The sequence below is a fragment of the Sceloporus undulatus genome, chromosome 1, assembly GCF_019175285.1.
Source record: "Sceloporus undulatus isolate JIND9_A2432 ecotype Alabama chromosome 1, SceUnd_v1.1, whole genome shotgun sequence".
NCBI classification, from domain to species: domain Eukaryota; kingdom Metazoa; phylum Chordata; class Lepidosauria; order Squamata; family Phrynosomatidae; genus Sceloporus; species Sceloporus undulatus.
The window spans coordinates 187224075-187251947 of record NC_056522.1 but is presented as its reverse complement, the minus strand read 5'-3'; the positions used below and the strand labels follow the sequence as shown (position 1 = coordinate 187251947).

Genomic DNA, 27873 nt, shown 5'->3' with positions numbered 1-27873 from the left:
AGCCGGGAGCCACGGGGTCTTGTAACATTCTCCCTCACTCTCTCCCTCCTCTCTCCTAGTGACCTGTAGCCGAGAGAATTCAATTGTCAATTGTCTGTTCCCCACAGAGCAATAGTTTTAATGCAAGTCATAGCCTGAACAGAATGCAACCTCCTTTCCCCCCCAAGGCACCTTAGGTCGGCAAGAAATAGAAAGGCACTTAGCAGGCTGGGGCACAATAGAAGCCAGTGTTGGGTCATCCCTAAATAAGTGGTAATATTGTCTGCGCTGTCGGCAGTCAGGAAGGCGTTCCTTGCAGAATGGAATTGCTTACATTTCTGGTGTGATGGTTAATATGGACACATGAGAATGGCAGCTCTGTTTCTCCCTTTGACAGAATCCCTCGTGCATGCCCCCAATCCTTCCTCCCCACAGGATTTTTTTTATTATTTTACCATTCTGAAAGCTGCTCCTGTTCATGTGCTGTTCTTTCAGTGCTTAAGATGCAAAACTTCCAAGTGTCACTTCAGTGAAACTGCTTTGCTAATTGCTGCTCTGATGGAAAATAAAACAAGGACAGTAACATTAATAATTAATACTTTTGCAAGGCTGTAGCAATTTTCCGCATGAGGGATTTAAGTGCTTTAAGAAAACAATTATAAATTACACCTTACAGGGCTGGCTACTGTGAATGAGGTGGCTGACAATGTAGTATATTAATGTCCTCCTGTCTTAGTTGTCTTATCTCTTGTTGTAGGCTCTGAAGACTGCTCTAGAAACTTCACCAGTTCAAATGGTACTATTGAATCCCCTGGATTTCCTGATAAATATCCTCACAATTTGGACTGTGCCTTCACCATCATGGCCAAGCCAAAGATGGAGATCATCCTTCAATTTTTAACCTTTGACCTCGAGCATGACCCCTTGCAAGTTGGGGAGGGCGATTGCAAATATGATTGGCTGGACATCTGGGATGGTATTCCTCAAGGTAAGGATTAAAGTGATGTATTGTCTTCCGTATCTGGCTCTTGTCAAGCTAACAGCATCAATTTTGAGACTGAAGAATTCCATAAAGGTCATAAATTGCTAACACTCTACAGCTCTATCCAATCTCATATATTGTTGCCTTGGTTTTAGTAGAGGGCAGAAGTTAAGTTGAACAGTGATGGAGTTCCTTTCTCTATTTCTTGTGCCAGCATCACCCTTTCTAGTTCAGTATAACTGTGCAGGTGATGTTGCAGCACACTGAGACCTTTGAATAATCTGATTTATGTAATCACGTCATGGAACTCAGAAAGTAGAATCTGAAGTACTCAGAAGTACAGAAGTATTCTGATCTCAGCAAGCCTTTTAAAGTATAAAATAAAAAATATGTAAGATTCAAGAAGGCTTTGTATGTCACTTTAAACACAATTTCTGGGGGAAGTGAATGAAAAAATATTTTGTAATCTGTCACTCATAAATATGCATGTCAGTGAAACAATGGCTGCATTAGAAGTATAGATAAATGTATTCTAGGCTTCACACAATAGTTGTATACCTTGGTACACTGAAGTACTGTATATAATCATGTATAAGTCTATAAATTTTAGTCAAAAAATTGACCCCCAAAAAACCTGAGTCGACTTATCCATGGGTCAATGTAAGTATCATACTCTTAACTCTTAGCAAAAAAAATGAGCCAGCCTCTGATGAAAGGCAAGAACTTAATCTGTCTTGGAAGCACTGATTCCCCTCTATTATCTCATTCATCTAGACTTTAGTGTAAGCACAAACAGTGATGTCTGCTTGAATTTTGTAAGTTGTTTGGCATTGTTTCCCTTTGCTTCATTCTCTACATCCTTTTTTATATGCCCCTAAGTTTTACCCTTGACTTATCCACGAGTCATATCAAAAGCCATAATTTTGGCCCCAAAATCTGTCCTCGGTTTATACATGAGATTGACTTATAGTTGCATATATATGGTAAACCTCACTGAGTTCAACAGAACTTATTTCCAGGTAAAGTATACAGGACTACAGCTTTTGAAGGAAAGAAGGCAAGGTGGCAGTGGTCTAACTAAGAGCTAAATTGTGCTTTCTTTCTGTTTCTGTTGTAGTGAGTCCCTTGATTGGCAGGTACTGTGGCACCAAAACCCCTTCAGAGATACGCTCAACAACTGGCATTTTGTCACTCACTTTCCACACAGATTTGGCAGTGGCTAAAGATGGCTTCTCTGCCCGCTATTACTTGGTCCAGCAGGAAGTGCCAGAGAGTAAGTAAAGAAGTTCTAAGTGTTTGCCTGTATCCAAAATACAGCCATCTTTGTGTGACATTTCTTAATTCTTCATTGCTGAGCACAATTGCAACCCTGAAATGGCGATGACATGGAAATCAATATTCAAATGATTTTGGGTTTTGACAGTTTGAGTTCCAGCATTTGAATTTCAAGGCATAGCTTGTACTTTCCCTCCCCAATATGATATGTTACATCTCAGATTTGAGGTTTTGCCCTCACTAAGTTTCAAGATTCTGTGCTAGATCTCAACACTGCTGTGGAAAATCTAAAGCCATACTTATAATTCACAATTCTTGAAAATTGTTATCTTCAGATCTTTTTTTCAACTTCCACATTAAAAGTTGTATAGAAGATTTGATAAAAGACTTGAGAGTCATGTCAAGAATCCATGAATATGTAAAGTCTCTTCTGCTTGTGAGGAATATTGTCTGTATCTTTCTTTACTGCTATTTGACAGCTTCTGTATCATGCTTAGACAGCAAATATTGAAATGGAATTTCCAGTAGCCCAAAAGTGGAACTTCCATATTCACCAATGCCAAAATATAAGGAGGTCAGTGGCTAAAGTCTTTATCCCATCCATTCAAAGTGAGATAGCTGCTTTATGCATCAGATAGTGGACTGGTGTTGGAGTTGTAGGGCAGAGCACTGTGCATATGTCGCCTACCCAGCAACTCACAAGCCAGGGGTGGGAAATTATAGTTGGTTTCTCATCCACAGACTTCTGTTGGCTGGATGATATCAAGGGTGTGTGGCACACCTCTGAGACCAGACACATAGCCATACACTTTGAGACCACTGAGTTTGCTCTTCCTTGCTCAGGAAAAGGTCAATAGAACAAAATCCTCTCAATGTGGTATGGAATTCTGTTGCTGAGTCCTAACAGGGACTCATCTAGAATGTTAGCAACACCCAGTGAAAGCACCTGGCTTGCTCTTTTTCTACACTTGTGGAAAGGTAAGCAACACCAAAGCTCTCTCGAACAGCCTTACAAAAGACCTTTTTTTCACTTGCAATCCAGCTTGACAAAGTGCCACTGAATGCCTTTGACCTTACATGGCTTCCTCATGGAGAGGATGAGTGAGTTAGATTGTAATCCCTCTGTTTTCTGGCATCACCATTTTGAGACAATACACTGATGTACCGTATATTCCGGCATATAAGACGACCGGGCGTATAAGACGACCCCCCAACTTTACAACTTAAAATAGAGTGTTTGGGATATACTCACCGTATAAGACCACCCCTCTCTTCCACGATAAGTCAGAAAGGAGCTGAAGGCACACAACAACAACAGCAGCAGCAGTGACAGAGGAGAAAGAGGGGGGAGGAGAAAAAAGGAGAAGGAGAAAGAAGAAAAAAGGGGGTAGATAGACTCGAGTACCCTCTGAGGAAGGAGTGTGTTCCACGTTTGAAATAACAGCATACACAACATTATTTCACCCGCCTCGACAACTCCACCCGCCCTTCCTCTTGGTGCATCTACACTTTGGAATTAATGCAGTTTGACACCACTTTAAGAGCTGCTGCTCCATCCTATTGGAATCCTAGGATTTGTAGTTTTATAAGGTCTTTTGCCTTCTCTGTCCAAAGAATGCCAGGGGAGGCACTGCTCCAAACTACAAACCCCAGGGATTCTGTATGGATGGAGCCGTGGCAGTTCAAGTGGCTCCTATTGGAATCAAAGCCCAGGAAGCTTTGTGCCAAATCGAAACGTGTTAGGCTGCAACCACACTGCAGAAATAATCCAGTTTGACGCCCTTTTAATTGCCATGGCTCAGTGCTATGGAATCCTAGGAATTCTAGTTTTCTGAGACATTTAATCTTCTCTATCAGCAGACTTTGGTGTGACAACAAACTGCAATTCCCAGGATTTCATAGCACTGGGCCATGGCAGTTAAAATGGTATGAAACTGGATTGTCTCTGGAATGAAGATGCAGCCTGAGTTGGATCCAAGACACACTGCAGAAATAATCCAGTTTGAGACTGCTTTAGCTGCCATGGCTAAGTGCTAGGGAACCCTGGGAATGGTAGTTTTGTGAGACATTGAGCCTTCTCTATCAGAAAGAGCTCTGATGCCACAACAAACTACAATTCCCAGGATTCCCTAGCACTGAGCCAGGAGAGTTAAAATGGTCACAAACTGGATTATTTCTGCAGTGTGTTTTGGACTTTCATTATTAAAAATGCTCAAGGTCCGATCCATACTGCAGAAATACTCCAGTCTGAGACCGCTTTAGCTGCTGTGGCTCAGTGCTAGGGAACCCTGGGAATTGTAGTTTTGTGAGGGTGGAGGAGCACCACTGTCCTCTCTCTGATTGGCTGTTAGTGTGACTCCATCCACACAGGATTGGTTGCTCTGTAGCCAGCCTTGCTATCAGGCTGGAGCCGAAATGGGTAAGTCACCAAATCTGCTTTGAAATAGAGCCAGGCACCAAAATCACACCAAAAGCTCTTAAAGGTCCCCATTTTCGTGTGAAAGTCACACATTGGAGGGAAGGTAGAGAGACCTTCTGCCGTCTGCTGCTAGGAAAAGGAGGACAGGAAGGGAAGGGAGGAGAGGGAGCAAGGAAGGAAGGAAGAGAAGAAAAGGGAAGGAAGGAAGGAGGGAGGGAGGGAGAGAGAGAAAGCAGGAGGGGGAAAGAAATAGAGGGAAGGAAGGAATGGGAAAAATCAAAGGAGGGAAGGAACGGAGGAGGATGCTTCTTTGCCTTCCCTGCTGTGGGCTCTCTTTAGGACCCAGGGGCTTTCTGGCATACAAGACGGCCCCCGACTTTGGGGAAGAATTTCCTGGGCTAAAAAGTAGTCTTGTACGCCAGGAAATACGGTATGTGCCCAAATACCTTGCGTTCCCAGTGGGGAGTATCATAGAGTTGGAAGAGACCCCAAGGGCCCTCCAGTCCAAACTCCTGCCATGCAGGAAATCACAATCAAAGCATCCCTGACAGATGGCCATCCAGCCTCTGTTTAAAAGACCTCCAAAGGAGACTCCACCACACTTTGTGGGACTGTGTTCCACTGTTGAACAGCTCTCACTGTCAGGATGCTCTTCCTAATGTTAACGTGGAATCTCTCTTCCTGTAGCTTGCGTCCATTGTTCTGTAGTCTCTAGAGCAGCAGAAAACAAGCTAGCTCCATTCTCAAAGTGACACCCCTTTAAATACTTTAATAGGGCTATCTTATCACCTCTTAACTGTCTCTTCTTCAGGTTAAACATACCCAGTTCCCTAAGTCTTTTATCATAAGGCATGGTTTCCAGACCCTTCACCATTTTGGTGGCCCTCCTCTGGACACGCTCCAATTTTTCTACATCCTTTCTTAATTGTGCTGCCCAGAACTGGACACAGTATTCCAGGTGAGGCCTGACCAAAGCAGAATAGAGTGGCACTATTACCCCCCCTTGATCTAGATAGTGTGGTGCATCAATACTATTGATGCAGCCTAAAATCACATTGGCCTTTTTAGCTGCTGCATCACACTGCTGACTCATATTCAGCTTGTGGTCTCCTAGATCCCTTTCACATGTAATTTCGTTCAACCAGGTGTCCCCCATCCTATATCTATACATTTCATTTTTCTGCCATAAGTGCAGGGCCTTACATTTCTCCATGTTGAAATTGTTTTTGTTAGCTTTGGCCCAGCTTTCTAATCTATTACGGTCTTCTTGAATTTTGATCCTGTGCTCTAGGGTATTAGCTGTTCTTCCTAATTTGGTGTCATCTGCAAATTTGATAAGCATGCCTTCTATTCCTTCATCCAAGTACTGTAATTGATAAAGATGTTGAACAGCACTGGACCCAGGACAGAACCCTGTGGCACCCCACTAGTCATCTCTCTCCAGGATGAAGAGGAGCTATTGATGAGCATCCTTTGGGTCTGGCCAGTTAACCAATTACAAATCCACCTAACAGTCACATTGTCTAGCCCACATTTTACTAGCTTGTCTACAAGAACATCATGGGGAACCTTGTCAAAGGCCTTACTGAAATCGAGATATGCTATATCTACAGCATTCCCTTTGTCTACCAAGTTGGTAATTTTATCAAAAAAGGAGATCAGATTAGTCTGGCATGACTTGTTTCTCAGAAACCCCTGATGACTTTTTGTGATAATGGCATTGCTTTCCAAATGTTCACAGACTCTCTGTTTAATGATCTGCTCTAGAATCTTTCCTGGTATTGATGTCAGGTTAATTGGACGATGATTGTTGGGATCTTCTCTCCCCCCCCTCCTTTTGAATATGGGGACAACATTTGCCCTCCTACAGTCTGTTGGGACTACTCCTGTTCTCCAGGAGGTATCAAAAATTATTGCCAATGGCTCTGAGATTACATTTGCCAGTTCTTTTAATACCTTTGGATGTAGTTCATTTGGTCCTGGAGACTTAAATGCATTTGGATTACCCAGGCATTCCTGTATTAATCAGGACAAATGTATGAAGGATTTAGGTAGCAACGGAATATGAGAGAATTATAGAGAGAGATGCCTCTTATCTTTTACTCTCTTCTTGTTCTAGACTTCCAGTGCAACAGCCCACTGGGGATGGAATCTGGCCGAATCTCTAATGAACAGATTACTGCTTCCTCCACTTACTCTGATGGCAGGTGGACCCCACAGCAGAGTCGACTCAACAGCGATGACAATGGATGGACGCCTAATGTGGATAGCAACAAAGAATTCCTACAGGTATTTTCAATTGCTAATATAATACCACTCATTAGCTAAAAAGAGAGACCAACACAGTTTGGAAAGGTTGGGACTGAAGCCATCCTATGAGGCTTAGCAACAGTTGTGTTGCCAGATAAGTGCTGTGCTATGATGTCTGAGTCATTTTTGCCAAATCCACTTTTTTTTGCCCCCCAGTATCCTCCTCTGTGAAAGGCTTGGCTTGGCTTGGCAGGAGTAAGCACGCTGTGTGTCCATGGAAGCAGCCTTGGCAGGGTAATGCTTGGGGGACAAGCATCTTTTTAGCTTCTCTTGGCAAAGGGAATGCCACTATCCTCCAGGCCTTCAGGTTCCCCCCCCCGTCCCCCGCAGCCACTCACACAAACACTTTACCCTTGAACCAAACTGATTTATCATGCTGTGCAATTGACCCCAGAACATGAAGCTTGTAGAATCTTCTGTTACTCTTGTTGCCTGCTGGGACCCAGCAGGAGCCGCTTGAACTGCCGATTGGCAAAGGCAGTGTGACTATGGTCTTCATGAACTGAAGGCAGCCCTGCTGGACCATTAACATTCCTGCAGACGTTGTGGCTTGACCTGGTGCCCTTGCCTTCCCCCAACCTTGATGGGCTTTCCAGAAGGCCAAGAGAGGGAGCAGCCAACCACTTATGAGCCCCTTTGGCTCTAAATAGTGAGTGAGTGGGACTCTTTTGCATGTGTTGGGCAAGTACAGCTAGAATAATATTTATTCTGCTGGGGAACTGGTGATGCGAGTCAGCAGCTGGGAATTCCAGCAGGAAAGTATGAAGGGAAAAGGACTCCGTGGGGGCTACACAGGACCAGTTCATGTCAGCAAAGAGTCCTGGAGTGGCAAGTGCTAAAGGACATTCAACATGAGAAGCCCTAGAAGGTCAAGGCCTGCAACAGATGTCCAATTCCTCACAGCACAGTTACTAGGCCGGCATGCTGGTGACCTTTTGTAATCGACATGGCAAAGGAGTCACTAAGCATGAGCTGGAATATTATCACTTGATCTTATGTGTGAAAGAGCTCTGACCCTCCCCCAGTGTGTTCCAGGCTCCTTCTACTAGAAATTATTTTGGTAGAGGTTCTATTGCTTGAGCTTTGGTTTTATTTGATGTCAGTAATGCCAGGGGCCAAAGTTTTGAAGTCTTAGACTCAGCTGTTTTGTTGAGGGTCATAAAGATTAGGAAAGTTCCTTTTTTTTGTACTCCCCAGAATCTGCCAGGCTAGTATTACACTGAAGGATTCTTTGCAGAAGTGCAGAAGATTTGATTTTCCCAAATTCTTATGGGTTTCTCCTCCTCAAGAGGGAAGCCTGCTTGAATCAGTAAAATGCCTTTCCCCCACTGAGATCTCTCAGCATTTCCTTCCAACAAAGTTAGCAAAACATAAGGATGAGGTGGAATGTTCTATTGTTTGATTAATAGCACATTGGTAGAGGGGCACACAGCCTGCTTCCATTCAGATTACTTCCCCTCCAATGCTTATTTATTTGTTTGTTTGTTTTATTGTGACATGCAGCTGAGATAGGAATATCACTGTTTTGGGGATGTTGTTGTAGCATAGAGAGGATTTGACCAGAAATATTTACAGATCATTCCAGTGAGGCCAAAAAAAGGGGGAGTGGGGGTTGGGGACAAGCAGATGGGTAAGCAATTCCAAAATGTGCTACTCTTCTCAGTTATGAGAACTGCAACAAACCCAGGCAGGCTAAAAACATTTCCTTCTATGGCTCACATGCTGCACATCCAGGAATGTTAACTCAGCTGGTCTTAAAATTGATCCTATTAAGTTCTTACACTGGAACAGAGCTTAGACGGAATAGGCAACTCTGAACACGGCCAGTGGCAAAAGCTTCAGCTGTGTCACAGCAATGTGCTAAAAGTGAAATACTGTCATGCTAATTTATACCAGCTGAGCACCCGATCCTCAGGTCTGCTTTCAGACGTATCTTGCTTAGAGCAGCTGTAGCCCAGTGTGATGAGTCCTCAGGTGCCCTGAGCACAACATGCTGCTGTTGTGTACTGTCATGTCAGTGACTGTCAGAGATCTACTGGGTTCCGTGATCTCATATTCAAATGATGTGCTCATGGGGCAAGTTTTATGCCAATGGCTTTTTAGTTCTGAATAGCTTCCTAGGTCTGAAGCTGCCTCAGGAGTGTTATATTTGACAGTGCCTTAAATGTTTCCTGTCACAAGAGGTTCCCTTATGTTGCTGGTTTTCTCTCATACTTGTCCCAATACTGGTAGGTGGATCTCCGCTTTCTCACAGTGCTGACAGCCATTGCGACACAAGGTGCCATTTCCAGAGAAACACAGAATGGATATTATGTTCGGACATACAAACTGGAGGTCAGCACAAATGGTGAGGACTGGATGATGTACCGGCATGGAAAAAATCACAAGGTAAGTGTTTTCTTCCCTGCAATAATTCTGTTTGTGAGATGGAAGGTTTAAATCAGCTAGAGTCTATATAAACATGGAGCCTGCTCACCCCTCCATCCCTAAATCATCTTTCATGATGAGGAGAAAAATGTTCCTTGGAAAACCTGGCTGCTGCTGTGTCTTGCTCAGTGGAGGGAGTGCCTGTGGTATGCCTTTTGACTGTAAATGAAGTAGAAAATGCTTTTGCAAGCCTGTGTTTTTGTCATACAAGATTCATTGAGCATTTATGGCCTGAGCCTCGTCCACATGCTGGGTTAACAATCACAAAACCACATGAAACTGTAGTCTAGGAGTTATTGACGCCTGGAAAATGAAAGGGCACAAATCCTGAGAGGGGATCACAATGTCCTAGAGTATAAAGCCCAACAATAAATAATGAGGAACAGTTGGGTTTGTCAAGGAGAGGGGATCTGTAGCCTCAGCAGTGGTTGGCAGTGATGCATTGAGCACTCTGTGCTTGGGCCTGGCTCTTTAAATATGCCTATGTTTACCCATGGTGATCCCTCCACTTCTGAATGCTTAGCGTGTGCTTTGTGGGAGTGGGGTGATGGAAGGGCCAGGGGCAGTCGGCAGAGGGCAGGTGTGCGAGAGAGAGAGAGGAAGTTCTGTCTGTATGGAGTGCAGCTGTGTATAATAGAGCCATAGCTGCTCCTGGGAAGGTAATAGAGCTATCAGTCATGTGAGCTTTCCTGAACTGACCCTTGTGCTTTACTACAGAATACTGTGGAACAAGAATTCTTTAACTTGCAAACCATGTTAAGCCAAAAGTTTAAGGGTGGCGGGGTGGGGTGGAGAACATGTTTTGAAATAAGGACTCTGACTAAAGGGGATAGCTCTGACCTGAGAGGGAAGGTAGCTTCTGCCCTGACTGGCAACCCTCCCTAAAGGAAACACTGCAAATGTTAGGGGCTTTGTGGGTCCCTCTTTTATTCCTCCTCTGCTGTGTCCAAGCAAGGTGGCCAGTAACTGTGAATTGCAGTATTTTACTGACTCCTCTTCCCATTTGGAATCCAGAGCTGGGGAGGTTTTCATTGGCTGCCAGAGGAAAAAGTGCTGATGTTTCCCTTCCTTTACTAGGGTTAAGAGGTTGGCGTGCCTGCTTAGTTCTATCAGTTAAATGCAGTGATGATATTGGCACTGAAACATTGAAAGCTGCCACAGCTTAGTCAGATCATTGGTTCTTCTACTCCTGAAACATCATCTCTAACACCAAGGACAGCAGAAACATCAACTCAGGCTGTCAGACATGATTTTTTTTCTAGCCCTTCCTGCTGGTCTCCCATCCAAAGACTGCTTGGGACTGCATTTGAAATGAGTCAAAGATTTCAGGATGGTATGGTGGTAGGCAGATGGAAACATACCATACTTCTAAAGGTGAAAAGTCCACATTCCTATAATGGCCTAGTGTTGCTTGCAGGATTGCGACATACACACCCTGCGTTCCACATATTTGTGTGTCTGTTTTCAGTTCTGCTGTTTCCATATGCCTCTGGGGCGACCCTACTTTTTATTGGTTGCTTAGATTCTTTTTTATGCCCTCAGTATTAATATTTACAGCATTTAGAATGCTAGGTTGCTTTGGGCTGGACCTGAACACTTCAGCAGGCATGATGGCACTATAAGCAAGACATGGACATAGGGATGTATGCACCAGCTCCCTCTGACCCCAAGTCTTCCTAGTCTGAGCGGTAATGTCTGACAAAGGAATACAACAGTTCTACTAAATGCTGTTACACTCCTTGGCACAAACAGGGTTCGTGACTGTGATGGTCATGCATGCAATACTCTTAACTGGATTGGATCTATTTCCAGACCATCCTGGTTGATGTGAAAAAGGCAGGGCTAGCTCATATGTGACTGGGTTCCCCCTGGTCTTCTGCTTCTTAAAATCCCCACCCATCTGAATTACTAGCCATTGAGACGGAGCTTGGAAATGCTACATTTCTCACAGCCAGCACAACCCTAAAGGACATGCTAACTGGGGGATTCTGGGGACTCTAATCCAAAAAGCTACTTTTCCAAGCTTTGCACTGAGCCCACCTGACTTTGTGTTGTCTTAGTTACACTTAGGAAGCCAAGCATTTTTCAGTCTCTTTAGGGGAAAAGAAGGAAGAAAATCAAAATCCTTAGAGCTCTCAGCAGCAGTGCTTTTGATGAACCTCAGCCAAGTTTCATCTTCCAGCAGGATTCAGAGGGAGATGATTCATGTGAGATTATATCTGCAGTGTTCATGGATCTGGAGAACAGTTAAAAATCATGTGCAGGAAGAAAAGGCAGTAAATTACTTGAGATTGTCACTTACAGTAAATTTGCCATTCACAGCAAATTGAGATGTGAGGTGGGTTTTGATAAGGCCTTCTTGTCACATCTGGTTCTCTTCTGTTGAACCCATATAACATGGAAGTTTAGTGGTCCTCATCTGAAGCAAATAATATTGAAGCATCAGTAGGCAAGTCAGTGGTTGTTGTTCTTTTTTTGCTGATCAACACCAGCTAGCAATACATCATTTCATATTAATCCAGAAATATAAACCCCCTTCAAAAGTGTTTTTCCCCATATAGTGGTGGAGCCATGTGTCCTGATCAAAGTGGGGTGGAAATTACTTTATTAGAGTACATCTTCCAGAATCCACTGGCCAATGAGGCCATGCAGACTATGAGGATATGTGGATTCACAATCCAAAAAAGTTAACTTTTCCAAGATCTGCTGATCTCAGCCCCACCTCTAGTCACCTGATCCCATTGGCTACACTCCCAACCTTTATGCATCGAGTAGAATGGTCTGAAGCAAGAATCTGCTAACCTACCTTTTGGGAACTCCTTGTGACTGTCTTTCCTAACTACAGAGAATATTCTAGGCATGTTCAGCCAGAACATCAGAGGATTCCATGCCCATGGTCCCCTTTTACTTACTCTTATCCCCACCTACTAAGATTTTTTTCCTTGTGCACAGTGCTGTCAGGCTGGAAATAGACACATGATGAAAAGGCAGAATCCTGTCTCCCACTCAGTGGTGTCCCTGCACTGGATGTCACCGGTGCAAGGGGCAGGGTTTCCCCATGCACTCTCTCAACTTCCCACGTCATCTCTGTGTTCCCCCAGATGCCACCCCATCTGGGATGGTGTGGTGGGGGCATGGGGATGGCATGGGAGGGTGGGAGCATGTGCAGGGGAAGGGAGGAGGCATGTATGGGGATCGTGCATGGGGGAGTGCAGAGGGAAGGCCCAACTCAGGTGTCACCTGGGGCGGGCCCCTAGTGATGTCACTGTTCCCACTGATATGCAAGTATGGAGGGGGGTACACTGTGGGGCTTACAGGAGAGAAGTCAGGTAGAACTGAGGATGTTTTTGGACCCCCACCCCTGCTTCACTGGAAAGCCAGGTCTCAAGCTAGACTGGGGTGTTGGTGTTGAGTGTGTTATGAAGTAGTTGCAGAAGAGAAGCAGAAGTCAGGGCACCCTCACATAGGTATGTAAGTTAGGCAGATTCATTTGTTCACCGACCCCATTAAGCAGCCAAAGTAGCCCAACAATTGTGGGCTGAATGCCGAAGATGTTACTAGGCACAGTATCCTAGATCTCCATTACATGGCATCATCATCATCATTGTTGTCGTCATCATCGTTGTAATTGTGTTCTTCAAGTCCCTTCCAACCTATCTGTCATGTTATTAGTACAGTGAGCCTTTGTTATCCACTGGGATTTGGTTCCAGGACACCACATAAATACTAAAACCTATGGATGCTCAAATCTCATTATATACAATGGCGTAGTAAAATAATGTCCCCTATTTAAAGTGGCACAATAAAAGTTTGCTTTTTGAAATTTATATACAGTATTTTGAGTGTTTTAAAGCTGTGGATGGTTGAATCTGTGAATAAGGAATCCATGAATATGGAGGACTGACTGTATTACATTTGTAGTCCACCGCACACTCTAGTGACGTCACTATGGGGACCCAAGTTAAAACAAATATGGTTTAAAACAGTTACAAAAAGACAAGTAAGGCCTGTTACAGACAGGCCAAAATAAAGCTGCTTTGAATCACTTTGGAGGTATGGTATTTCAATGATGCATGCGTCCCAAGAGTCCAAAAGCCGCGCCAAAGCCACGCACCAGTTCTAAGGACTGGAGTGCAGCTTTGGTGTGCCTTTTGGACTCTTAGGACGCATGCATCGTTGAAATACCATATCTCCAAAGTGACTCGAAGCAGCTTTATTTTGGCCTGTCTGTAACAGGCCTAAAACACTTTAAAAGTTACTATTAAGATAGATCAAAGAAGATGGGAAAAAGAGGAAACTCAGCAGGTCAGGAGCAGCACACCATGTAACAGCAGACCACTAAAAGCTATCACAGGCAGTTCCTACAAAGCCTGTTGGAACAGAATTTTTTTTTTCACTTACTGATGGAATGGCAACAAGGAGGAAGCAATTCCAGCTTCTTTGGGGAGGGAAGTCTTAAGCCAGGGAGCAGCTACTGAGAAAGTCCTATCCTGTGTTCCTCACCCAACAATGATCCTAGATGTGACTGTTGAAGGGCCACACAACACACCATTAAAAAAAAAAATCCAGGCACAAATCAGGAATGCCTATGGGAGCATCTCCCTACAGACATACTGTGAAGGCTCTTTATCATATCCCGTTGGCAGCTGAGGTACAAATAGTCGGGTTGCAGATACTTGGCAAGGAAGAGAATGAGATGGTAGAGAAGGGCACAGAAGGACATTTATATATCTGATAGCAAATTTTTACATGGAACACTTTGAAAAGCAAACCCTGGAAACAGCACTAAAAAGAGCCCACAACATGGTTCCCATATGTGGATGATACTTCACCATTTGGAACCACAGAGAAGAAGATATGACTGTGTTTCTGAACCATCTGAACAATATCCATCTGAACATTCAAATAAGAATGGAAAAAGAAAAAGAAGGAACATTGCCATTCTTGGATGTCCTGGTCATTTACAAACTATCCTGGCCATTTGCAAACTGAACCAACATTTGGGCCACACAGTATACAAAAAGCCTACAGAAAGCCTGCACACACAGATACCTATATAGGAACTCCAACCATCATCCAGGACAAAAAGGAAACACAATAAAAACACTGATAGACTGGGCAAAAAGGATCTACCAGGTAAACTGGTAAGGAAACACAACCTCCAGTGATTTACAAACTGACCAAAAAAATCCAACAAATGATTCACTGAACAAAGGAAAGGAGAGATCTTCTTATGGCCACAGAAATTTACCGCTTACCATGCAGCTATGGACAAGTCTACATAGGGACCACCAAACACAGTTTTCAAACACAAATCAAGGGGCACAAGAGACACTGCATTCTGGGTCAGCCAGAAAAGTCAGCAGTAGCAGAACACATTATAAACCATCCTGGGCATAAAATGCTATTTGAAAACAGTGAAATTCTGGACCATGTCAACAACTGTTGGGTCAGAATGCACAGAGAAGCCATTGAAATCCACAAACACCTGGACAACTTCAACAGGAAAGAAGAAACGTTGAAAGTAAATGAAGTTTGGCTACTAGTCCTGAAAAATACCAAAATCAAGACCCAGCAAGTGCAAATGAGAACTACCCAGGGTCAGGGGTTTTCCCAGCAGACAATAGATCATTAATTAAATGTACACTCTGAGACCTTGCCATTCAACAACAGACCAACACACAGATTAACATGTAAATTACTTGCTCTCAACCAAGGGTCACACAGTATATATACCTCACTCACTCACCTCCATGTCAGCATTCTCTGAAGATGCCAGCCACAGCTGCTGGCAAAACATCAGGAATAAACTCTTCCAGAACATGGCCACATAGTCTGCAAAACCCACAGAAAGCTATACGTATATACCTGATATTTGTCTGGAAGTGATTGAACTCTCCAAACATCTCTTCCACACTCAACAATGCCAAATAATCTCCTTTTTTCCCCAGTAGGAAGGAGACTTTCTGTGGCCATGCCTATGTTATAAGAATGTTTTCTCTGGGAAGTATTTTTATTACTGTTGCTATTTTTGTTTTGTCTTTTTTTTTCTTTGCTAAATATGTATAGTTTTCAGACAAAAGCTGCCCTGAGAGCCAGGGCTATGAAGTCAGTATGCCAAACCTTCAACTTCAACTCATCCATTTTTTTGACTGTTATAAATGGCAAATGTATATTAATTAGCAATGACAAATTTACTGTAGTAAAATGGTAGCACAAGGCATTTTATCACCACCACGTGAATGATCAGGCTACTTAAATGGATAGGACATAAAATACGTATACTTTATTCAATTCAAATTTCTGAGTAGCATAACTTTCCTAAATTCTTATGAAGGTAAATAGGCATCAAGCTAGGTATTTAATATTGCAAGTTTTTATTTTGAAGCCAGGTTCGGCATCAGTACATTTCTACTGACTCTGAGTCCAGCTTCATCCAAAATCTTTTCTGACTCCAACTCCACAGCCCTACTGAGAGCTATAACATAATAGTGGAAGAATGAGATGTCAGTCTTTCTTATCAATTAAATCATCAAGAAGCTGAGCTCTGCATGGGTCTCATTAATGTGAAAATGGATGTGTGTGGGGGCATATTCATTCTGTGCCATTGCAAGTTTTATCTGCGGGAAATACAAAAGCATTTTCACTTGTGAGAATGACCAAATTGTATTGACTGAAAGTCTTGGCGGCAGGAAGGAGGGAGCAACCTGTCCTCCTCCGTTCTCCAAGGGGGCTTTCCTTCATAAACCCCCCAAATGTCTGCATTTAATGCTCAGAATCCACAAGGGGTGTGTGATGTGGGAGTGCAGCACACTGCATGGCTCAAGTAACTATGTCATGCCAAATAGATTTGTCAATTCTGCCGCAGTTTGATTTGGTGCCATAGAATGCAGGGGAAGGAAAAGAGAATAGAAGAGGATTCTGTCAAATCCCACTTATGCACATGAACACATATTGCTAAATCTTGCAGCAAGTCCCTTCTCAGCTGAATTTGTAAGGTGGGCTCTGAGCCAAATTTAACTAGTGCTACCAACAGGTCAGCTAACATCTACATCTTCATAAAAGAATTGAGAAAGCGAGAGAGAGCACCAAAGCTGTGTCTAGCATAGCTGGAGAGGAAAGATAATATTTTCTTCAAAAAGTAGAGGCCACTTTCCCCCTCCCTTGCCTTACACACACCCTTGGAGATTGAGACATGAGGAGGGGGGAAATTCTGTCAGCTGTGAAGGCTAGTAGACTTCCAGGTCCCTGGCTGCTGTCAGCATTGATACTGTGCACCAAAGGCAAGGGAATAGGGATAAGTTGGATAAAGAGGAGAAAAAACAAGATTAATGAGAGCTTATAGCAGTAGGGAATGACTGCATTGCTTTTCATAGAGAGCAGTGTTGGATTTGGCAAGGAAGAGAGTGAGATGGCACAGAAGGCCATGGAAGGGCATTTATATACCTGATACTTGGCCGGAAGTGATTGAACTCTCCAAACATATGTTCCACTCTCAACAATGCCAAATGATCTCCTTTTTTTTTCCTAGCGTAAAGGAGAGAGTTTCTTTCTTTCTTTCTTTCTTTCTTTCTTTCTTTCAACAGTCAACCTTTAATCTTCCTGAAACCAAGGCTTAATATGTACATTGCAACAAGTGTGCAGGAATCTGTGAAAAAGATGATCAGGATGAGGGGTGGACAGAAGCAGGACAAAGAAGGGGGAAAATCTCTGCCCCACATTCCTAGCTTCTGGCTCTGTGGAAGTGAACCTGGCAGCATGTATTGAATAGACTTTTACTTTCTAAGAAGTCCATACTGGAGCAAGGGGAACAGTGGTACGTAAGGAGATGAGTCTCTCCAAACTTAGAAAAATCTTTCCTTCCACTCCAGATTAGAAATGTTTTGCTTCAGTCTAACTTCCAGCCTATGAGGGCCACAGCCTGGACATGTTACTTTATTGGAGTACAGGTTTTCAGAGTTCTCCAACCTGCCTTACAGAATCTGGAAGTTGTAGCCCAAAAACAATAACTTTTTTTCAGACTCTGCTGAGGGCTTATCACCTGCTGGCTTTGAGAAGTGAGGTGTTCATGTACACTAAAACAAACAAACCACAGGTTTTCCATATATATCAACAAAACTCAACTTTTTACCTATATTAGGGCACCATCTTTACTTAACAGGTATCTGGTGGAGCAAACGATAACAAGGATCTTTAGCTGGACCACCGCAAAGAGCTAAAAAAAGGAGAAGGGAATTGAGGCCAGCCAGTATAGAGATGGGACTTGGTCTAGTTCAACTTTCTGATAGTTGTTGCAAAAGAGTTTAGTGGCCCATCTCATAGATGTCTATCAGACAGAGAAAGAAGGGGGAGCCATTCAAGTTATTCATCTTGCACCTCAAAAGGTTAAAATGTTAGGGTTTAATTTGAGGTGGTGCTGGCTGGTGGTAAGATAGTGTATATAGATATAGATACACACACAGTTTGAGTATTCCTTATCCAGAATGCTTGGAACCAGAAGTGTTTCTGATTTTTTTTGGGGGGGGGGATTTTGGAATATTTGCATATACATAATAAGATATGGAGATGGGACTCAGATGTAAACATAAAATCTTTACACCACATTTTCAACAATATTAAATATTGGATTTAACCAACTGTGGTAATATTCAGGAAAATAATCACAGGAGACCTGGTGCAACCTAGTGAAGAAGTGCTCCAGAGCAGCAACAGACAGCAAAAAGCCCCAACCACCCGGCAAACATTCTTCAGGCTTCCTGGCCTTTGTGGAGCCCACCAGTCACCCATTTCCACCTTGCAAATAAATGAGCAGCAGCACCACAGCTGCTACCTCAAAAGTAGAAGCAGCTGACTAGTGAGCTCTCTGAAAATGGGGGAGCCCAAAGAATGTACACCTGGTGTCTGGAGCTTATTGCCACCACTGTTGCTGCCCTATGTCATTTTATATGTAAGTACTTCATCATCCACAGCATGAGATCAAGTATGGAATTTTCCCTGGGGTGTCGGGTCAGTGCTCAAAAGGTTGAGATTTTAGAATATTTTGCATCCTGGATTTTCACATTACGGATGCTCAGCCTTTACAATATTCCTTTCACAGGTTTAAAACAATTTCTGTGCAAATTAATATTTAACTGTACAAGGCTGTGCAGCACACAAAGAACTAGGATGACATTTCCAAGGTCAGAAGCTACTTGAGCATTTACAAAGTCCACACACCTTTCCTCTGATACCACCTGAAGACAAGACATAGACTATATGATCCTAATATTGTCTCTTCTTCTCTCCTCTTCCCTCCCCTCTCTGTGAGTTTTATAACATCTATGTCAAATGAAGGAACAAAAGCTCGCACATGCCATTTTGTCCCAACCCGCTTACTATCCACAAAGGAGCAAAACTTCAGACTCCATGTCTGCAAAAAGGGAGGGACAAGTGTAGTTGCAAGCGGGGGGGGGGATTCTATTTTATGTGCATAGTTTAATAGTCCTAGTATAGATTTCACAATGCTGGGTCTGCATTGGGAGGACTACATAGCCCATCATCCCTGACCATACTGGCTGGGGATGGACATTTACTCTAGGATCTTGAATGTCTATTGTAGTGGATAAAGGCCTGTTCAGATGTCACACTCAAGACCCTTATTTGACAGCTAATGAGTTCATTTTATATATGAGTCAATCTCACATATGGAATGCACATTCAGCATCCAAATATCACATACAAATTTGTTCAACAACTGTTGTTTGGAACTGTTCCTTGTTTTGGTCCACCTCTCCCAGAGTTCTCCAGCCGGCAAGGCTAGTGGGGAGATTCTGGGAGTTGCAGTCCAAAAAAGTAACTTTTCCAAGGCCTGATCAGTACTATTCCTTGCTTGTCTTCCCTTCTGTGTGCCTAAAATTCTGCTGCTCCCCATTTGAAATCCTTTCTCTCTGTCAGAAAGGCTCCTCTCCCTTTTCTCCTTCACCCAGAGTCATGAACCCCTAATCCTGTTTGGGTTGCCTGTCTCCATGGGGATAATGTAATCCAACGCTAAATCTGAGAGGTCCAGGGAGACAGACCTAGGCACGCACAGAGGGAGAGAAGTTTCTTCTGGATTCCCATTCCCTCCATCCCCTTCTCTCTCCCTTTAACGTCCTTAAAAAACTCTTGGCAACAAAAACCAGGACTAAAAATAAATAAAGGTGAAGGGTCTTTGGGATCATAAGCTGCCTCTTGGATGTAATGCGCTTTTCTCCCTCCCTCCTTCTTTTCCTTGGCTTTCGCTTCTGACACTGCAGCTGGCAGAGTTCCCACATCCACTGGAACTAATGCAACTTTTTAAAAAAAGGGCTGCGCTGACAAGGGAACATTTTAACATGAAGAGCAGCATGAGTTTGATTTACACTTGAGGAGAATTGGAGGGGATGGGAAGGAAGAGGGGAGGGGTACATTCACATCACTGAGCCGCCTCATGTCTCCACAGTCCTTCAGTGTCTTAAAAGCAAATTAATTATGTAAGTCGGGTTTTATTGATTATCAATAACATTTCTGCCTGTAGCCTAAAACAAGAGGTAAATGTTAAGTGTATGCATGGGGTGAGGTGAGAGCTGGGTAGCATCTTCGGTACAGTTGCAGTCAAAAATGGCTTTTCGTTGGATGGAAAAAGAAAATGGAAAGTCATTAATATGCCAACATGCTTGATTTTATGTATTATATAATATCAAAATAAATAAATAAGTGTTACTCCTTTGACCAGCCAACTTTGCACACATTCCTCTGTTTAGGCTGATGTGGAATGAATATACATGTGTGCGTGCTGTTTGTACACTCCTTTTTCAGTTTCTAGACTCTGTTCCTTTTGATCCTCCCAAAGCCAAACCCTCAAACCTGAAGGCAAGGGTTCTCTGTTGTGTGCCCACCTCCTTCCCTTCCCCAGCACTTTCCTTGATCACAGTGACCAGAGTTCTGTAGCATAAACCTCCACTTGTGGAGTCACACATCGATAGTACTATGCAATGCTTGCAATCAGTGGCAAAATTGCTCAACAACATGGGCAACCAAATGCATGACTGATTGTGCATAGATGAATGTATATCCAAAGGATGCTGTTTCAGGGTAGGGAGGGAGGATATGCATCAACCAGCATCATGCATCTGTTTACATACCAGTGCAACTTTAATTCCGTGGCTTTTAACTGAATGCAGGGGCTACACATTATACAAAAATGTCCAGTCAGTTCAATAGGAGATCTTATGCATGACATCAACATAGGCCTATGTATTCTGAGAGAGAAGACACAGAATGACAAAGGATCTTTCTCTGTTGGACACAATGGTCCTTACCATGCTACCAGGGGCTCCATAAACTTGGCTGCATTGGCCAGAAGCACACTGAAGTTGATCAGGTCCTAACAGGCTGACAGTATATGGCTGGTGTCTTGCTTTGACTTGTGTTGTGATAAGTTGAGTAGGCATGCCTTACCTCTTACAAGCTGAGCAGGCTTGCTGTATGTAGCATTGTAAACTCTCTAGAAGTCATATGTGAACCATTTGCAAGTTTCATGTGGCTCATGAGTAGTTTAACCAGGAGTGAGCCACTAGAGTAGAGGTGGTTAACTGGATGGAGGCCAGGGCCCAGTCCCCTTCCACAGTCCCCTCTGGCCCAACAAGCCCCAAATGCCTCAATTTTTCCTCTGCAGTCTTTCTCAAGATGGCAACAGGAAGTGAAGGCATATCTCTGAAGAAAATGTTGGCATTTGGAGGTAGTTTAGGAGATTGGGGTGCGGTTGAGAGTATTTTCATGTTTTCATGCATTTGGAAGAGCTTTCAGAGTGATTTAAAGGCAAAAATTGCTGAAAATCCCACCAGTATTGTAAAAAATATATATTTTATGGAGTTTGGAAGCTTTGGGAAATTGGTGGGGATTCCATGGGCTACATTTTTGCCCACCTTTGCACTACAGCAACTACAAAGAATCTCAGGCTCTGGAGCCAAATCCGATCCTCCTCGTCTCCCAGTCCAACACCAGGGTTCCCCCAGCAACTCTTTCCCGTTATGCCATCCCTTTGTGGTTTCCCAAAAGTGTGGTTTTGTGCAGCTTTTTCTTCATTCTAAAAGAAACCAAAGTGCCTTTCTTAACTGAATTGCTGGCAGTAAGAATGTTAAGCTGAAATCTGTGGATATTTTTGATCCCACATGTTTTTCTTTGACCCTGCCCTCTACTAGGGTGTTATTCTCAAGACTTCCTCTGAATTTCAGTTTGGCCCTTGGACTGAAGGAGAAACCACACCTTTCCAAAAAGCACATGGACCAGAATTGAGCATGAGTGTTGTTAAGATTTTTTTGTACCTTAGGGTAGTAAAGGGAAAGGTAGTCCCTGTCAGAACCCCTTGACATGAATGTCTAGTCATAACCAACTGTAGGGGGGGGTGCTCGTTTCCATTACTAAGCTTAAGAGCCAGTGTCATCCGAGGATGGCTCCAGTGGTCATGCGGCCAGCATAACTGCACTGAATGCTGTTATGCTACGGTACCACTAAGCAAGTGCCTATGCACCACTGTAAGTATCTGAGATAGTATGGGATGAAATAGATCAAATCTGTGCAAGAGTGTGAAGTTCAGTAATGTTATGTGAAGACAATGACAAAAAGCTGCTTTCTGGGAACTCAGAACTTTTTATGTTTTCCTTCAGTATAGTAGCTCAGTGATGTCCTTTATGCCTTGGGAAGCTGCTTTTTTGTGCATTTATTTTCAGTAAAACCTGGAGGTTATTCAGACTCTCAGGAAATAGATCAGATTCAAGGATTACAGAAGGAGGAAGCAAACTCTGAGCTTTTCAAACATGTTTTGATTTTGGAGGTCAGTCTGAAGAAACATAAAATGGTACCGATGTCCTGAATGCACTGAGTACTATGCCTGTGAATATTAGATTATGTATGGATTCTCAGTTTGGGGTACCACATCCTGTAGAGCAGGAATGAGTTGCTTTGTTGTTGTTCAGAAATGCTGACTCCAACCAGCTAGAGGCAGATGATAAGTGCATATGTCCTTTGTATCAGTGGTTGCTGGGGGTTTCCACATAAGTGGGCCAGTGAGTCCACTTTGGGTTCTAATCCAAATGTTAAAAACATTATCCCTTTCCCCAAAATAGGTCCAGCACCTTGGACAGCTCTGTTAAAGTTTGACCTAAAATCCAGAAGCAGGTTAGCACATGCAAGGGAGGTACCAGCTGTCCCTGCTGTGCACCATGATATAAATGGAGCAGAATTTGGGAGAATCGGGATTTTGGACTACAGCTCCTAAAACCCCACAGCCAGCACAGCCAGTGGTGCTTTTTTACATTCCTGAATAAGTCTAGTTTTGTAAGATGGTTTAAAAAAAAAAATGATAACAGATGCTGCTCAAAAGGACGACTGCCACCACACTTATTTTAAAGGGGCTGAAAATGCCTCTGGGAGTGATGTAACATGCCAATATGCCAGGCTATGATGAACCTTGCATGGAAATTAGGTGGCTGCTTATGCAACCATACAGTGGTACCTCGGGATACGAAATACAGTGGTGCCTCGGGATACGAAATTAATTCGTTCCGCCATTCCTTTCGTAACCCGAAAATTTCGTAACCCGAAATACTCCGTTAGCACTGGAAAGCCTATAGCAGCATTTGAATTTCGCGCCGAAATGAATTTCGTAACCCGAAAAATATTTCGTAACCCGAAACAGTTTTTGCCAATCCGACTTTTTCGTATCCCGGAAATTTCGTAACGCGATCATTTCGTATCCCGAGGCACCACTGTAACCAGGTTACGAAATTTTCGAGATACGAAAAAATCCCATAGGAAATCATTGTTCCGGGTTACGAATGTTTTTTCGGGATATGAAGAAAATTTTTGGTGCTTTTTTCGGCTTTTTCGCACGAAACGCGGCTTTTCCCCATTAGCGCCTATGGCAATTCGGCTTACGAAGGCTTTTTGGGTTACGAAAGCGGCCGCGGAACGAATTAATTTCGTAACCCGAGGCACCACTGTATTTTCTCTCCCTCCCCCATATGACATCCCTGGAATGGTTGGCACCCATTATTACATCATGTTGGTCTGAAAATAATTTGGACCCATCTTTTTAAGGTGGTCATGGCAGCAGCTGGGCATGGATGCAGGCACGCAACTTGCACAGAACAGTTTTAAGGTTGAACCCAATTACTGAATTTAGAGAGGTATGAAATCTATATGGTAAACTAGTTATTTTCTACTGTATTCGTTAGTCCAGGAACTGCAAGGTGAGTCAGTTTGTTTCAGAATATGCACATAACTCAGTTGCTCTTGCCTTTACATCAAGGTAGCAAGTTTGAGTTTTTACCAAACTAGAATGGGGGAGGAGTTGAGGAGTGGGTAGGAGTGTACCAGCAAGTAGAGTTCACTGCTGCAAATGAAGTTAAGACTCCCATCAGTAGAAGAGGGCATTGTGGTGGGACAGACAAATTTTGCAGTGGTAAGAAAATTAGCCATTGTCAAACTTTCTTTTTGTTCTTGATGATAGCAGTAACTCTCCACTTGTGCACCTTGTCACCGTTAGACCAGTTGGACTAAAATCTATTGGCACAGGGCTTGACACAGATCCTTCATGGCATGTAGGATAGGTGTCAGCTGCCCTGAATTGATAATGCCCCAAGCCTGAAAAGATGTGCGCGCGCACACACACACACGCACACACACACACACACACACACACACACATCCTTTCAGCTGGGAAGTGTTCTTAGCTGGACAGGCTAAATATTAAGGAGAGTGATAACGTGAAGCCATTTATATTTTGAACTTTGGAAACAAACTTAGGGAATTTGATCAAGACAGCATCTTGGGGGCTTTTAGTGGCAACAGTTCATGACAAAAAAGCATTGTTAAGAAGAGCAACAAAGACACTGAAGCTGTATAGAATTTAAGAGATAATATTGTTACCATTTAAAGCCCTTGGAAGAAATACTACAAGTAATTTAGTTTGGACATGGTGCTCTGTATCACTCTTGTCTGTGTACAATAGCTGGGAGACAATTATTGCTCAGGAAAGGGTGAAGCCCAGGCTAACAACAGTTGCTCCCTGGCCTTTGAAATGGCACAATCTGTCCAGGAGAGCTCTGTCTGATTGTTATTACAAGTTACACAGAACCTAAATCCTGCAATTTTCTGAAGGTAAGGCCTGGCCAAGAAGAATCCAGAAACCTTTAGGCTTTGCCCATCTGTTTGGAATTAGGCACCTGGCTGAATCATGGGGTATCTAATGAATGAATGTAGCCTGAAGTGGTGTTGCACCAGTAAGGTTATTAACACTTTTTTTCTTCTCTTTGAAAGGAGAGTTGTATCTCAGGGCTGTTTATTGGCCCTGGAGAAAGGATTGATAAAGATGTACAGCCATAACCCACCCTACTCCCTCTTTCCACCAGCTCTTGTTAGAGTGTAAACAAGACTTGCCAAAGTTATTGGCACACTGCACACCGCTGGAGATAAACAATGCCCCCCCCCTTCATACGGCAAATAAAGCTTTGAAAGAAAACAAGTGTGTGCAGACTAAGGAAACAGGGAGTGATGGCCATATGGAACAATTCAGAGGAGTAGGTGGCTGGAAGAGAAAATATAAATAAATTTCAGAGACACCTAGATTGGAGTTTGGAGAAGGAAGAGGTTGTAGCAGAAGTTGAGAAAGCAGCAAAAACAGATTAGGAGGGAAATTGGAATAAGGGAGGCATGAGGAGGACCAGATTGGTCTCTTTGGTCTTAGGTTCTTAGATGACATGCTGCAGATCAGCTTTGTGAGCTGACACAAAGCTGCTGGCTTTACTGCAGTGTCGAAATATATCCTCCCGCATGTATTCTCAGTTATTGGTGCACAAGAAGGCCAGTCTCAGCAGATACTGATACTTCCAGGCCTCCTGCTGGAAGAGGGTATTTGGTGGCTGCTGAACAAGGGAAAGGATCAGGGAATGGGGGTGGGTGGGTTCTGCTGGGATAAAGTAGGATATTAAAATCACATCAACCATGCTGTGTTTCTAAACGTTACCAGCGTGATCTATATTCTCTGGATAAGCATTTCTGTTCCACATTAAATCTACTCCAAATCACAATTATCAACACAGATTTGCAAAGTCTTCCTTGCTACGCTCACACTTGACTTCACTCTCTTAAAGGCAAGAACCTCACCACTATACAAAGTCTGAGGAATTCTTCAGCTGTAGTCACAATCTCTTGGAGTTGATCTACTGGACTCGCAAGATAATTGTGTTCACCTTCTAAGTCAGAGCAAGGAATTTTTGATCCTTGGGAGGTTTTGGCATACAACTCCCACCAGCCTTAGCAAGGAAGGCACTGCAGAGGTTGTTGATAGTGTTGTATGCATTCAAGCCATTTCTGACTTATGGCAACCCTAAGGCAAACCCTATCATGAGGTTTTCTTGGGAAGATTTGTTCAGAAAGGGCTTTCATTTGCCTCCTTCTTAGACTGAGAGAGTGTTACTTACCTAAGATCATCCAATGTGTTTCTGTGGCCAAGAAGGGATTCAGACCCTAATCCTCTGTCTTATAGTCCCACACTCCGACCACTGCACTGCACTGGCTCTCTGCAGAAGAAGTAGGCCAAATATCTGGAGAGCTAAATGTTTCTCACACAAATTGTTGCTCCCCCACACTAATTATAAGATAATAAATAATAACAAACTATTCATCTGAATAGAAGAACATCCGAAATCCCAACCCAGCTGCAGAATCATCCAAACATCTGTTAATATATTTTGTACTCTCCTTTACATGCTAGAATTATCTCTTCTCCAAGATTTGGAAGGCTCATTTTTTGGACTACCTCTCCCAGAATCTCCCCATTTTTAGCACACTCTCTCTATTGTAATAATTCCTTTTGATCTCTTGTGCATGACCAATGTCAGCAGCAGTTTCAGTCAAGCATAGGGCCCAGGTACCATTGAGAGGTCTGAAATCAGCCCCTACTTCTGCCAATATCTGTGCATAAGGCTGTTATTATTTTTATCTCTGTGAGTGCCAGTTACAGCAATAAATGAAAAATAAAACTGCACAAAACACCTCCCGTTCATGATGGCCATTGCCCCCTCCTACACACATTTTATTAATTGATAGAGAATAGAATAGATCAAGGGGAACAAAAATATTGCAGGTGATCAAATCAAGGAAGCCAAGTCTGGGTATGTGCAAATTGTTTTTTAAAAAGGACTGGCAATGTTTATGCAGTGCAAAAGGAATGTACTTTGTACACCCTTGAGGGCAGTGTCTTCCCTTCATAACAGAACTAGGGATGTTGATGAACTCCTGCTCCCATTGTCCCTTACCATTGGCTGGGCTGGTGCTAACTAGAGTTGAACAACACCAGAAAGGAAGACCACATATTCTTACCAGCCTTGCTTTAAAATGTCCAGGAGCAGCATGAGACTAGCAAGGCCTATGAATGCCTTTTGCCCAAAGGCTCACAAACATTCTGTTAGCATGCTGTGACTTTTCATGGTTTGCATCAGTGCTTTGCTTCCCACGCTTCATGCTGGGGAATGGCCATCTCGTGCATTCTTGTGGAGAGTAGGTTCTTATAGAGGACACTGCACTTGTGATACATGGACTCTGGCAAACTCTTTCTGCCCCAAGATGACTAAAAGTTAATTGTTTCAAACCCAGGAAACATCTGTATTATCCCTTTAATGCTGGTTCTCCTGAAATATGAGGGAAATGCCATTGGATCTTCAAACAATGCCTTGTCTTGAATCCCAGGACTCTAAGATTAAGTGGTTTAACTTTTTTCCCCTTTGCAGTCAATGTTAGTTAGATTCAGCTCTACTTAATCCAGCACTGAACGAGATACACAGGAAGCCAGATGCAAATTCAGTGAAGATCTCAGCACTAAGTTAACCATACTAAGGGAAAATCAAATGAAAACTGAATTTTCTGGTTTGGAAAACCTATGGTAGTTTAGGTCACAAGGCCCCCAGTCTCCTGGCATGTAAAGAACATATCTCAAAAGCAACTTCTCAAGTTCCCTAGGGTAGAAATGGGGCTTTGTTTCTTTCTAGGCACTCTTTGTCTTTTCCTCTTGTTCCACATAGAAGACAAAGCCTGGAACAAAATTTGCTGACACTTACCCAAGCTACTAAAGTAGTGAAAGGAAGAGGGTGGGAGAAGATGGTCCATATGGTAATTATTGATTATGACCATCTGGTAAGACAGGAGTTTGTTTGAATAATGCTACAACATACGTTACACCAAATTAAGGTCTTGTTAAAAAATGTTTTTATTTTAGAGTGTGTCTGTGTATGCACGCATGTATGAAAGTGAGTGTGGATGGAAGGGAAGTGACTGGCATGCCTCTGTTTTAGAGAGAGGGTTATTTACATGGCAGAAACCAAAGCATTCCAATAGCAGCAATAATTCCTTAATTATTAACAGGGCAATTTGAATCTTCATTGGCAAGGTTTACAAAAGAGAATAATCATTAATACGCCCACTT

General features: G+C 43.1%; 1 protein-coding gene across 1 annotated transcript in view; it reads left to right on the top strand.

Moving 5' to 3' along the window:
- Positions 1-27873, top strand: part of NRP2 (neuropilin 2) — a 123974-nt gene that overhangs the window by 25313 nt on the left and 70788 nt on the right. The window contains exons 3-6 of the mRNA XM_042463439.1: positions 737-967; positions 2079-2234; positions 6775-6944; positions 9198-9353. Of these exons, the coding sequence (XP_042319373.1) occupies positions 737-967; positions 2079-2234; positions 6775-6944; positions 9198-9353 (713 nt within the window). The remainder of the gene's footprint in view (positions 1-736; positions 968-2078; positions 2235-6774; positions 6945-9197; positions 9354-27873) is intronic.